Below are 14166 nucleotides of genomic sequence, written 5' to 3' on the forward strand. Positions count from 1 at the left end.
AATACTTTCATTTCCAGCTTAAAATATAACAGATGTAATGATGTGGCAAAGAACCCAACTCATATTATGAATACAAATTTTTTTTTTTCTGGTGTTGCTTTCCCTCTTCTATTTGCATAGGCAATCAAGAGCTGACAGAAGCACCAGCAAATTGTCAGGTAGTAAATATTTATTTATGTTACTGTTACCATTAACTACAGTTTATCCTTCTGGGGCAAGGCAGGACAGACATGTTAGCATGTATAAAAACATTTAAAACTTGCCGTGTATGTGTGTGTGTGTGTGTGTGTGTGTGTATAGAAAAACATCTAAATCCTAGTACGCCATTATACAACTTTTCTCCTTTCTGTATTTGTAAAGATCTCTATAGAATACATGCTAATTTTTAAATCGGGAGGGGCGGGGGGCAGGGAGAGGCCAATTTATAAAAGGCCACAGCAGTGACATCATGAAAGGGCTCATGTCATTGCACCTGGAGTAAAACAAAATCTCTAAAGGAAGCATCTAACGGCTGAAGGACAGATGGGGAAAGGATGGTTTTGTTCAGCCATACTTGTCAAAGTTTACAATCCTTATCAAAGCCAAACTATTCATACTCGGCAACTAAAGCTGAAAAGACTCACCGTGGACAGGTATGATGCATGAACTGTTAACACACATTTTAGCCACTGAACCATTAGCACAGCACTGGGGAAAAACAAAACAAAACCCAAGTAAACTGATGTTCACAAATTCAAAAGTAAATTCAACTGAGCTATTACAAAAACCCAGACAGACAAGTGAAGATCTATAAATGTTGCTCTGTGAAGATGACTATAATAAATATTATCACTGTGTATATATCACTTTCCGTTTTCTCTTTCAGATTATCTGAGATCTGTGTCATAGATCTTGGGCAGGAATTGGGGGCCACATCAGAGAACAGGACAAAAACCCCTTCCTCTATAACAGTTTAAGAATAAGGTCGGGCGCGGTGGCTCATGCCTGTAATCCCAGCACTTTGGGAAGCCAAGGTGGGCGGATCACAAGGTCAGGCGATCAAGACCATCCTGGCTAACATGATGAAACCCCGTCTCTACTAAAAACACAAAAAAATTAGCCGGGCATGGTGGCAGGTGCCTGTAGTCCCAGCTACTTAGGAGGCTGAGGCAGGAGAATGGCATGAACCTAGGAGGCAGAGCTTGCAGTGAGCCGAGATCGCGCCACTGCACTCTAGGCTAGGTGACAGAGAAAGACTCTGTCTCAAAAAATAAATAAATAAATAAATAAATAAAACCCATGCTTTGCTTCATAATTAACTGATATGAGGGCAGTAATCTTCATCTAAATTGAGTTCAACTGGTTTTGCATTTTATGTTAACGATAAACATAAAAACCTATTCTGTCAAGAACAGCAGTCCTCTATTAACATTAAAAGGCAAATACAGACCAAAAGTGTGCAAAAAACAGTCACAATTAATGAATTATTTAGTTTTCCTCCTTTGTGAGCTCAGAAGGGTTATGCAGCCCATGAGAAAAAAATTTTTTATAAGAAAACCTACATATTTTACTATCTAGATACTGATGATAATATACTATAAGCTTAGGATCTTTAAGATGTCATCTTATTTAAATGTTTGATCAGATTATCAAGAAAAAAGACACAATATTTAGTCTTTTAGCTAAAATATATTTTTACAGAGTCTTAAGCAGCTATCAGAGGTTCGGCAGGTACTATAAGCAGCTATTTTGTGACATCAACACTAAGTTATTAAATAAAATAAGACTAATCATTTAAATGACCTGCTAATAAAGCTAAAATATCTATTTAGGCATTCTCCAAAAGAAAACTATAATAAAACGCTAAGAATAAGAATCATTCAACTTAAAATAAGGGAGGTGACAAGGGGTTAATACGTGACATTTAAAGAGTTTTACTGGCCAGGCGCGGTGGCTCACACCTGTAATCCCAGCACTTGTGAGGCCGAGGCGGGCGGATCACGAGGTCAGGAGATCGAGACCATCCTGGCTAACACAGTGAAACCCTGTCTCTACTAAAAATACAAAAAATTAGCCGGGAGCGGTGCCGGGCACCTGTAGTCCCAGCTACTCGGGAGGCTGAGGCAGAAGAACTGCATGAACCCGGGAGGCAGAGCTTGCAGTGAGCCGATCACACCACTGCACTCCAGCCTGGGCGACAGAGCGAGACTCCGTCTCAAAAAAGAAAAAAAGAAAAAAAAAAAATGTTTTATTAGTTAGAAATCAGAACCACCTAATATTTAATTTCATGCTGTCAGACAACACTGTTTTTAAGTCACCTGTTTAATCTTACCTATTAGGATGTCCTTGTAACCTCTTTGTAAGCTAAGGGAGAAAAAAACACTATTAACAACAGCACTTCAGACGCAACCAATGCTGTCAATTCCTATGACACAATGACAATATTGTGAAATTATTATTCTAATAAGTAATCTATTTTAAACCAGCATAATATAGTCTACGAAGACATTCCCAAAATCAGAGTAATTAGCTGATAAAAGTCTAGGATAGGACTTATATGAAGGAATGTCCAGAACTGGCAAATCCACAGGCAGAAAATAGCTTAGTGATTGCCAGGAACTGGGAGAAGGAAGAATGGAGAGTGACTGCTAATAGATACAGGATTTCTTTTTGGGGTGACAACTGCATAACTTGCAAACATACTGAAAAACACTAAAATGTATACTTTAAAAGAGTTAAATTTTATGCTATGTGAATTATATCTCAATTTTTAAAATACAAAGAAAAAAATCAAGGTTAGGCAAATTTTTATAGTAGGTAGTATTACAAAAACATATGATCACCCTTTTCTATACAAGACACTGCTTTTTTAGGTACACAGTTTTCCCCACCAATAACAGTACACCAGTCCACATGTTAATACTATAACTATACTTGCAAAATACTTCAGCAGCATGTTAGACAAATGGAATCCAAGTATAATTTCTAATTACAAAGAATACACTCTATTTTTAGGCCTAATTTTTTAAAATTTATACCCACTCTTGTAGGGCAAGTTTCAGTGAAATTATGCATACTTTAAAAAAAAAAAAAAGTGAGGGGGTCTTGCTATGTTGCCCAGGCTAGAGTGTAGTGACTATTCAGAGGTACAATTATAGCGCATTACAGTCTTAAACTCCTGGGCTCAAGCAGTCCTCCCACCTCCAATTCCATATTGCCAGTCACAGAGATTAACAACCCATCTGTGATTAAGAAAATCAACACATATAAAAACGGTTTCAGTGTTAGGTTAAGGTACCTCACAGGACATAATGGGAAAAACCAAAACGAGAATTTGGGAGCTTTATGTTGGGGTGTTTACAACAATTATTCCCATGTAGATAATATCCCGTACAAACAGCATTCTGTGCCACAAGTTCCAAGTGCCTCCAGGTAAACAGACAAACAACAGCCATTAGCAAAATAAAGGTAAAACTGCCAATGACATTTCCTTTCACTGCCCCAGGAATTAATCATTTCACTTTTTTTTGTCTAAAGTACTTTATTTCATCCATTATTCACTCTAAATGCCATCTGTCCTGACGTATTACAAATCCATTTCTCTAACTACTGAATTTTCCATTTAACTCATGGCATTAGGATGCTAAAAGGAAAAAAGCAGTCAGTTACCTCTTGTAACAATGGAATAACAGTATGCAAGGGCATCCTTAATACAGTCTTCTTTATAAGGTTTACATTCCTAGTTTGAAGTACTTTCTGTGAGAAAATAAAAGGATTATTAAGATGAGCATACTCACAAACCAAGGACACTACAGGAAAAAAAAAAAAAAATCTGTAAAAATGAATTCTTTACATCATTTAAGACCAAGGCAATAAACTACAAACAGAATTCAGCAAAAATAAAGGTTGGAGGGACTGAATGAAGTATGTTATATTATGTCCTGTGGTTAACAGACAAGCACAGTCTTTGGGTATCAGTAAATTTACTTCATTACTGAAGTAATTTTACTTCTTTGTGTTTTATTAAAACATCTCTAGACATTTGAGTACAGACATACGCCACTTTAGAGATGTTCCCAAACCTCCATTTTATGAAATTTGAGCTGTATCCCCTCCTAGAGTGAGCAAAACAGTAAAATTACTCAGAAAGCAAGAAATCCTTTTAAATTAGGTGTCAATTTTTTGGTAAAATTTTACGCCAATCAAAAGATGACATAATGAGAGCTTGAATCAAAATCCTTTAAGGGTACGTCTATGGTAGAGACCCAGTCTCCACACTGGGTTACAGCAAAGGACACAGAGCAGATCAGTTCTGGTCCTGCCCCTTAGAAGCACATCTTCTGGGGCAGGTTGTTCACCTTCTTCAAGCCCCACATGCTTTATAGAAGTAGAAGGTGAAAATTAGGGTCCTTTTGAAAGAGTTTAGTCCCAGAGAGTCTTTCTAATGGTGTATGTATTTTTTGGTGATGGTTGTTGCTATAAATGTGCTCAGAATACAAACAGCAGTGGCACCGAAAGGCAAAAATAGAGAAAGTTAGTTTCCAACCTATTAATGTATTTATTTGAAACAGGGTCCTCATTCTGCTGTCTGGGCTGGAGTGCACTGACATGATCACAGCTCACTGCAGCTTCGACCTCCCAGGCTCAAGGGATCCTCCTGCCTCGGCCTCTTGAGTAGCTAGGCACACCACTATGCCTAGCTAGTTTTTAAATTTTTATTTTGTAGGGCTGGGGTTTCATTATGTTGCCCAGGCTGGTCTCAAACTCCTGGGCTCAAGCAAAGCTCCTGCCTCAGACTCCCAAAATATAAGGATTACAGGCATGAGCCACCATGCCTGGTTTCCAACCTACTTTAACAGTTCCTAAAATATTTTTTCAGAATTCCCTATGGATTTAATTTGCTTGTAAAGCTATCTTTACACTAAGCCCTTCTAAAACCATCAAGTACTATTTAAAAACTATCACTGACACAATTATATAGTTTGTTTCTTATGCAAAAGAAATAAAACATTTTATACATCATTACTGAAGAACTGAGGGATAGACTATACTGATTTAATCATCTTAACCTAAATTTTCATTTTCAAATAACCAGAATACAAGATTCAAAACAAACTATGCTGATATTAACTTTAACAATTCAAGAGGTGCTTGATGACACTAAATACTCCTCAAACCATCTCTTCATTATAAATAACAGCACAAAGTTCCAATGATCTAGAGGCTATAGGAAACATTCTGCATGAACTAGTCTACAAATTATCTTTTGATCTACAACATGCTCTTGTAAAGGTCTCCAATTTTCACAAGATGGTTACCCAGACCACCAGGCTTCATTGTCTTAAATGGCCAAATAGAGTGGCAGCGCATCAGGTCAATGAATACAACCCTAAAGAACCCTGAACTTGTTCTCCATTATGTATACCGAGAAACCAGAAAGGACTGAAACATAATGGAAGGTTCAAAGACAGGAGGTTTGTGAAAACCACAAGTGCTCTAAATAGAGAATGATCATATAATTTCTTGTCCAAACTGGGACACTTCTGTGAATGGAAGGAGTCACTATTAATTATACCAAGATGAGAGGTATAAACCAGAATGGTGCAGACAAAAAAGTATGGCCTAGCTATTTAGAAGTTATCCCAAACTGTAGGGCACAAGAATTTTTAACAAGCTCTTAGATACTTCCATGCCCACTAAAGACCAAGGCTCTATAGTAATGATTTTCTAATTTAAAATAAGCAAATAAAAATACGTTATCCCAAACTAAGTGAAATGATAATAAACAGAGAGGTCAGCCTCATTCATTTCTGCAAGGATATATGTAAAGAAACAAACCTACAAGCCATAGTTACAACTACTAAAAAGGTGGTGTTGAAGACAAGATTTTTCTTTTACAACTTTACTGCAGTACACATGAAGCATAATAAACACCACATATTTAAAGTGTACTACTTGATCAGTTTGACATACTCTTTACCCATGAAACAAATACTATGATAAAAATAAACACTGTTATCACCCTCGGGTCTCCTTGGGTCCCTTTAAATGTATCCCTCCTTCCACGCCCATTCCAGGCAGCTAATGAACTATATATTGGTCTGCTTTTCCAGAATTTTTATATAAATGGGAATTCATATTACTTTTTGCCTGGCTTCTTTCTCACAGCCTTAGTTTGAGATTCATGCATACTACTGGTCTATTAACAACACAGTACTTATATTGCTAGATAAACAATTTGTTTCTCCATTCACCTGTTAAAGGACATATGTGTTCTTTCCAGTTTGGGGCCATTACAAAGAACATTCACGAGCAAGTCTTTGTATGAACGTATGTGTGTTACTCTCTTGGTAAATATCTAACAGCAGAATGGCTGCATCATATGGTGGATATATCCTCAATTTTTAATAAACTGTTTTCCAAAGTAGTTATGCCATTTACATTTCCACCAGCAACACAACATATTTGAACTTCAGCTGCTCTACATCCTCACCAACAGATGGTATTATTGTCTGTCTGTCTCATTTTTATCAACCTACAAGGGGTGTATGCAAGCTTTATTTCATTGTGGTTTTAATTTGCCTTTCTGTGATAATTAATAATGCATAATACCTTTACACGTGCTTATTGGCCATTTGAATTCTATTGTGAAGTGTCTGTTCAAACCCTTACCAATTGCTTTTGAGTTCAGATTCAAATCCTTTGTCTAACTGGAGTTGCTAATATTTTGTTACCAGCCCTCAGCTTGCTTTGTTATACTCCTAACACTGTTTTTCCAAGAACAGAAGCTTCTAATTTTGATAAGGTTCAAATGACCAATTTTTTTTCTTTAACATTTCATGCATTTTGTGCTATATCTAAGAAATCTTTCTCCACTCCTGTTCACAAAGATGTTCTCCTGTTTTTTCCTAGAAGTTTTGTAGTTTTAGGTTTTATAGTCAAGTCTATGGTCTATTTTGCATTGATTTTGTGAAGCTGAGATAAAACTGAGATCCATTTTTTCCAGTTGTATGTGGTCTATTTCTGGACTCTGTTTTGGCCCCTTAATCTATATTTATTTTTTCACCAATATTAAACTATCTTGACTACTATAGCTTTATTTTGAAATCAACTGGGTGATTCCTCCAACTTGTTCTTTATTTTACCATTTCTTTGGTTATTCCATGTCCTTTGCATTTCCACATAAATTTTAGGATAGGTTTGTCAATTTCTATTAAAGTGGCTGACAAGGACTGCTGGACTTTTAATTGAGAATGGATTAAATATATAGACAAATTTGGGGAGAATTCTTGACCCTTAAAATACAGAATATTCTAACCCATGAACAGGACTTAGACCTCTATTTACTTAAGTCTTCATTAACTTCTCTCAACTGTTATAATTTTCAGTGTAGAGACAGTTATCTGTTTTAGATATACCCTAGGTATTTTTTGGTACTACTATAAATGGAACTTTAAAAAAATATTTAACTTAAATGCTTTTTAAAATATTTAAAAATATCTCCTATGGGTGCCATGAATTACATAAATACGCTTCTCTTTTTGCATAAGCTACAGACTAATTCATTGAGTTACAATTCCACCTTTCAAATGCCATTGATGTTAATGCCAGGTTTTCTATGACAGACAGTATTAACCTCTTGGAAGCACCCATGTTGTACCCCTATCACTGTTCACATTCTTCTTTTGTTCTTATTTTTAATATCATCATAACTATGTATCCTCATAAGGCAGCTTTTGAGAAGGGGGGAAAACTTTTTTAGAAGGAAAAATGTTACTTCCCTCTTTCTTTATTAGAGTACAGAATGTACAAATGCATAATCTCCTAGGTAATACATTATAAGAACATCCATTCTTTTCTTTTTTAAAAAAGGGTTTACTTGGCTGGGAGCGGTGGCTCACGCCTGTAATCCCAGCATTCTGGGAGGCCAAGAGGGGCAGGTGACCTGAGATCAGGAGTTTGAGACCATCCTGGCAAATGTGGTGAAGCCTCGTCTCTACTAAAAATACAAAATTAGCCGGGTGTGGTGGCGCACACCCATAATCTCAGCTACTTAGGAGGCTGAGGCAGGAGAATCACTTGAACCTGGGAGGTAGAGGTTGCAGTGAGCTAAAATCGCACCACTGCACTCCAGCCTGGGTGACAATCCATCAATCAATCAACAGAATAAAAATTTTCTGAAAGGGTTATTTTATGCCAGCACTTTGTGAGGCTAAGGCAGGAGGATTACTTGAGAACAAGACTTTGAAACCAACCTAAGCAACACAGCAGACCCTGTCTCTATCAAAAAAATGTTAAAAATTAACTGGCTACGGTAGTGCGTGCCTGCAGTCCCAGATACTCGGGAGGCTGAGGTGGGAGGATCACTTGAGCCCAGGATTTCATGTAGTGAGCTACAATTGCACCACTGCCCTTCCAGCCTAGGTGACAGAGTGAGACCCTTGTCTCATTAAAAAAAAAAAAAGCAGGGGGGCATGTGTACTTTATGCTCTATACTTTTCAAGCACACAATTTTTCATCATTCAACCACTTCTCTATTATTTCTACCTAAGTAACCTACACAATTTAAGAAGTGTTTTCATAAACAGCATTTTACTTTTCCTTTCAACAACCTATAACACTTAATGAAAGTTACACATTAACATCTTTGAAATGTTCTTGCCAAAAATGATTTTAAACCGAATCTCTTCTAGCTTATAGATCTAACCAGATCTAGATCTAGATCGTCAAGCTTCTAGATCTAACCTATATAGAGAATAAGATAGACAAAGCAATGTGTTAAATGATACCACAATGATGCAGTATGCAAAATACTGAACATGGAACTCTCTACTGCGCAAATAACCTAACTTCTCCAAAAAAATAAATTGCAAGACACAGAAGGGACATACCAACTAAACACAGTGTAGACTCTGTTGAAATCTTGTTTTAAAGAAAGCAAAAATAGGCTGGCACAGTGGCTCATGCCTGTAACCCCAGCACTTTGAGAGGCCAAGGCAGGTGGATCACGAGGTCAGGAGTTCAAGACTAGTCTGGCCAACATGGTAAAACCTCGTCTCTACTAAAAATACAAAAATTAGCTGGGCATGGTGTCATGCACCTATAATCCTAGCAACTTGGGAAGCTGAGGCAGGAGAATTGCTTGAACCAGGACCCGGGATGCAGAGATAGCAGTGAGCTGAGATCGTGCCACTGCACTCCAGCCTGGGCTACAGAGCAAGACTGTCTCAAAAATAAATAAATAAAGCAAAACTTTTAAGTTTTTTAAAAAAAAAACTTTGAGACAATCAGGAAAATATAAACACTAATATTTGACAATTTTTAAAGAATTACTTTTTTGAGGTGCAACAATGGATTATGGTTATTTTTTAAAAGGATGTTTTAAGTTGAATGGGGCATATTTATGGATAAAATGTATGTAATCATTTGAGACTTGCTTCACCATAACTTGGGGAGACAAGTGAGACTATCAACAAATCAACAGTTGATTGGCTAGTATTGATAATTTTTGAAACTAGGTAATGAGTTCGTGATGGTCCACTGTACTATTCTAAATGTTTTGAACTGTTTCTTAATAAGAAAAAGCAAAAATTTGTACTCGATTCATTTGCACCTACTGAGGAAGGTTTCAAAGCATAATTAGTAGGCAATGAGGGCAGTTAAGTTATATTCCGTTTCAAAAACACTGTCAATTGTTTTCTACAGATTTTTCACCAAATCTTCACCCAGGTTTCTATGCCATGGTAAACTAAAGTCTACCTCCACAATACATTCACAAACTATTTTAAAAGTAATTTTAGGATCAATGTACCCTAAAAAAACAGATCAAGTAAAATCAGACACACTACTCATAGGTTATGGATTAAAATCACATTGACATTCAGTGAAATCATAACACTGCTCTGAGTCATTAAGAATAAACGCATTAGCAAATGTAAACTGCTTTAATCTGATCAGGCAGTACTTGAATCCAACCAGTTTTCACTTAAATGTTCTAGATAGAATGCTGTCAAACTGTAGAATTTACAAGAATCAAACTGAGTAACTTCATACAAGCAGTCACCAACTTACACAGAAATCAAAAATGCCTCCCTTTATACAAAGTTTCTAGTAATTTTACCTCTACATATTTTACAACATAACCCCCAACCCTCTTGAATTTTCCCCCAAACCTCCTACCCATTGCCAAGGTTCCACCTCACTGCCCCCTCTCACGGCCAGGGGGAAATAAGTTTCTGGAATCCAGAGTAAAAACTCAGGAACGCATTTTCCTACAGAAAAAAATATAAATTGTGATCTAGAATGCTGAGTATTATCATTCAGCTACACTATGTTTATAAAGGCTTTTATGAACTAAAGCCTAATAACCTAATAATTCAGAACAGTATTTCTATGAGAAAATGCATTCCAGGTTCAAAATAACTCAATGCAATCCCTTTGTAGGTTGGTGACTGTCTGTATAATGCCACCAAGTGATACATGTTTGACTAAACTCATAAAACATTACATTCCAAATGGCTCTGTAACATGATGGCTCACAGCTGTGAATGTGCTATGTCAATCATTTTCTAAGAAATATTAACCACGTTAATTTAGTTAAAAATTGCCACATACTTACATTTAGCATTTCAAAATCGTTACTCTCTAAGCCCTGGGTAAGAAGAACTGGAAAGCTATTCGTCTGGAGGTCATCCTTTCCTTTTTTGGGTGTGTCTATATCCATTGCTCCCAGGCGTTCTTCAATGCTAACCTACAGAACAGAAAGGATTGTTAATGTGTTACCAGAGGAGACTTAAAGAAGTTTGGAGACAAAAAAAAAAAACAGGATTTACACCTCAACCCTGGAAAACACTAATATGCTCATTCTTATTCCAAGAGAACCTCATTACCATAATGCCAATGTTGGAGACAGGTGAAACATCTGCAATCCAAGATTCCAGATTCTAGTGAAAAAAACAACGGCCCAAGAAGCACATGGTTTGAAAATGTTCATTCATAAAAATCCTTCAGAAGAGGCAAGGACCTGGCATCTGATTCTAAAACCCAAGACTTAAGACCTATTCTCAGAGAAGCTTGCCCCACTACAACTACTCCTTGGTGTCACCCTCAGATCTGCAGGAGGAAACAAAATATTATTACAAGGGCATAAAGACCGTTATGTTCCCAAAACAATTTGTAAAAAATGTCTTCCTATTTTTAACGGTGAGCTCCAAATGAATTATTAGCTAGAATATGCTATACTACAACTAAGTGTCCTTGATAAATACTTAACAGTTATGTGTAAATAAACATGATGCAATTTGCTATACAAAAACTCAACTGTGGTCTCGGTGTGGTGGCTCTCACCTATAATCCCAGCACTCTGGGAGACTGAGGCAGGCGGAACACTTGAGCCCAGGTGTTCAAGACCAGCCTGGGCAACATGGCAAAACCCTGTCTCTACAAAACAATAAGCCATGCACCTATGGTCCCAGCCACTCGAGAGGCTGAGGTGGGAGGATTACTTGAGCCCAGGAGGCAGAGGTTGCAGTGAGCTGAGATCAAACCACTGCACCCCAGTCTGGGTGACAGAACGAGACTCCATCTCCAAAAAACAAACAAAAACAACAACAAACACCCTCAACTGTATAGAACTGATTCCTGACCAAATCAAGTCTTACATGTTCTGTCAGCCTCTTGGTAACTAAGTCAAAAAGAAATGTGTTCTATGACTAACAGAGCAAAACAGGTGTGCTTGGTTTATCCTAACACAAAAAATATTAAAAAGGACATGGGGAAATTAAGAAGTTGAAACTAGGCCGGGCCAAAGAAAGTTGGTACTTTATTTTTAAAGTCAGCTATCACGTAACTGAGGAATAACTTTTATGAACACATTATGAACATGTTTTATGAAGCTATGTTATCCCCACCGCACCACCCAATAAACACATTTAAAATCAGTTAAATTATCCTTCGAAGTGGACAAAGAAAAACAAAAGAATAAAAATTAAAGTAAAATCAGCTAAACAAACACAGTATTTCTGTAAGAATAAAAGTTAGAATTCCAGATTCCTTATGTAAGGGGAAGAATGTGAATGGAAGATAAAAAACAACTCTGCACAGACAGGTACAGTAACCACAAAGGATTTTGGGAACTGAGAAAAAAATGAAAATCATACACACTTACGTAGTTATAATGACTATTACTTTTAGAGACCAACTGGTACTAAGTTAGCCAGGATTGCTCAGACAGCCAAGAGAAAAGAGGCATCACTGAAACTCAGCAACATGCGAAACCCAATGATAGTCATCACAGCAAGTCCTGGCTTGACTTATTCCATTTATGTTACCTAGCTACATACTAACTAATGGTCAAAACAGCACCCTCTCTAGTTACTAAAGGTTCCATCTTCTCTGTTAAACAAAGATGACAATCTAGAATTTTGAAACCTATGATGGTGAAGATAAAAGAGAGCATAAAGAGCATAACAGCAGAAATCTCAGTAAATTTCTACAGATTTAACTTTGGCTCTATCCAACACACTTATTAGAATTTGCCAGTAATTTTTTTTTCTTTTTTTTTTTTTTTTTGAGACGGAGTCGTGCTCTGTCGCCCAGGCTGGAGTGCAGTGGCGCCATCTCAGCTCACTGCAAGCTCCACCTTCCGGGTTGACGCCATTCTCCTGCCTCAGCCTCCTGAGTAGCTGGGACTGCAGGCACCAGTCACCATGCTCGGCTAATTTTTTGTATTTTTTAGTAGAGACAGGGTTTCGCCGTGTTAGCCAGGATGGTCTTGATCTCCTGACCTCGTGATCCGCCCGCCTCGGCCTCCCAAAGTGCTGGGATTACAGGCGTAAGCCACCACGCCCGGCCATAATTTCCCAGTAATTTTAAATCACAAACTCAAATATATGGTCAAAGTGGTTGCATTACCTCATTTCCCCCTGATTTCCTCTTGCTCTCTACTTGCTCGGTTTGTGGAGGAGCGGGCTTGATAGCTGCATGATGACCAGGAATCCCAGGGACCAGAACTTTTGCTTCAGAATTCATCACTGGTGTCCTCACCTGTTCAACAGGAATAGCCAAAATGTGAAAAAGGAAATCATACCTTAGTCCTTACGTATCCTCAATGAGAAAACAGCTTTTAAAAGGGCTCCTCTCTTGGAAAAATGCAATATAATTAATTTAATATGATATTAATTTAAGATATATTTTAAATTGAATGTTGACAAACTTTTTAGGTGACAATCTGAAAGACTGTGAATTTAAAGCTTACAATACCACATAAGAGTAAAATTCTACTGGCCCGATGGTAGTAGGTTATCAGAACTTATTAATATTTAGTGTCACTAACATTGGTATACAAGCCCCCACTACTAAATTCGACTGGCTTTAAAAAACTACAGATTACATAAGGACACAATGATTTTTTAAAATTTAAAAAGTGAAGTTACACATTTTACAACTACCTCCGGAATTCAATCTCTGCCAGAAATGCTCAGACAGCCAAGAGAAAGGTGTCATCTCTGAAACTCAGCCAGCAGCGAAACCATATGGATGTCATCATAGCATGTCTTGGCTTTCCCTTTCTCATTAAACCATGAAACACGACCCCTACATGTAGACACCAAGTTATATGCAAAATAGGGCACCATGATGATGTTCACATGCTTTTGTAGTGTTAAATTCTAACCCCATGATGGTTTTACTACACCCTGAAATACAGCATTCCTCTCAGCAAAGTAATGTTTTTTTTGTTTTGTTTTGTTTTGTTTTTGAGATGCGGTCTTGCTCTGTCGCCCAGGCTGGAGTGCAATGGCATGGTCTCGGTTCACTGCAACCTCCAGCTCCCAGGTTCAAGTGATTCTCCCACCTCAGCCTCCCAAGTAGGTGGGACTACAGGCGCCCGCCACCACGCCCAGCTAATTTTTTGTATTTTTAGCAGAGATGGGGAGTAATGCTCTTTTAGGCACTGAGACTGATAAAAACCATCTTTGGTAAATCTGATACTGATATTTATCCCTACATTCTTCCTGGCCCAGACGATTACGCATGGTGGGCAGGGAAGAACCACATCCAAGGTCTTCAACTACTAGTCTTCTATTCACTCATTCACTCAACAAATCAGGAGTACAATCTTGACATCTAAAAGCATAATCCCACAAAATTTATAAGACAAGAGAATAAAGATATTAAAGAATAAAAAGA

At 37.5% G+C, this 14166-nt stretch overlaps 1 protein-coding gene across 1 annotated transcript in view; it reads right to left on the reverse strand.

Moving 5' to 3' along the window:
• WDR43 (WD repeat domain 43) overlaps positions 1 to 14166 on the reverse strand; it is a 98591-nt gene that overhangs the window by 9924 nt on the left and 74501 nt on the right. The window contains exons 11-15 of the mRNA XM_011972726.1: positions 12892 to 13023; positions 10598 to 10729; positions 3649 to 3735; positions 2312 to 2343; positions 624 to 687 (exon numbers count right to left, since the gene is read on the reverse strand). Coding sequence (XP_011828116.1) covers positions 624 to 687; positions 2312 to 2343; positions 3649 to 3735; positions 10598 to 10729; positions 12892 to 13023 — 447 coding nt within the window. The remainder of the gene's footprint in view (positions 1 to 623; positions 688 to 2311; positions 2344 to 3648; positions 3736 to 10597; positions 10730 to 12891; positions 13024 to 14166) is intronic.

Source organism: Mandrillus leucophaeus, unplaced genomic scaffold (assembly GCF_000951045.1).
Source record: "Mandrillus leucophaeus isolate KB7577 unplaced genomic scaffold, Mleu.le_1.0 Scaffold13, whole genome shotgun sequence".
Lineage (NCBI taxonomy): Eukaryota > Metazoa > Chordata > Mammalia > Primates > Cercopithecidae > Mandrillus > Mandrillus leucophaeus.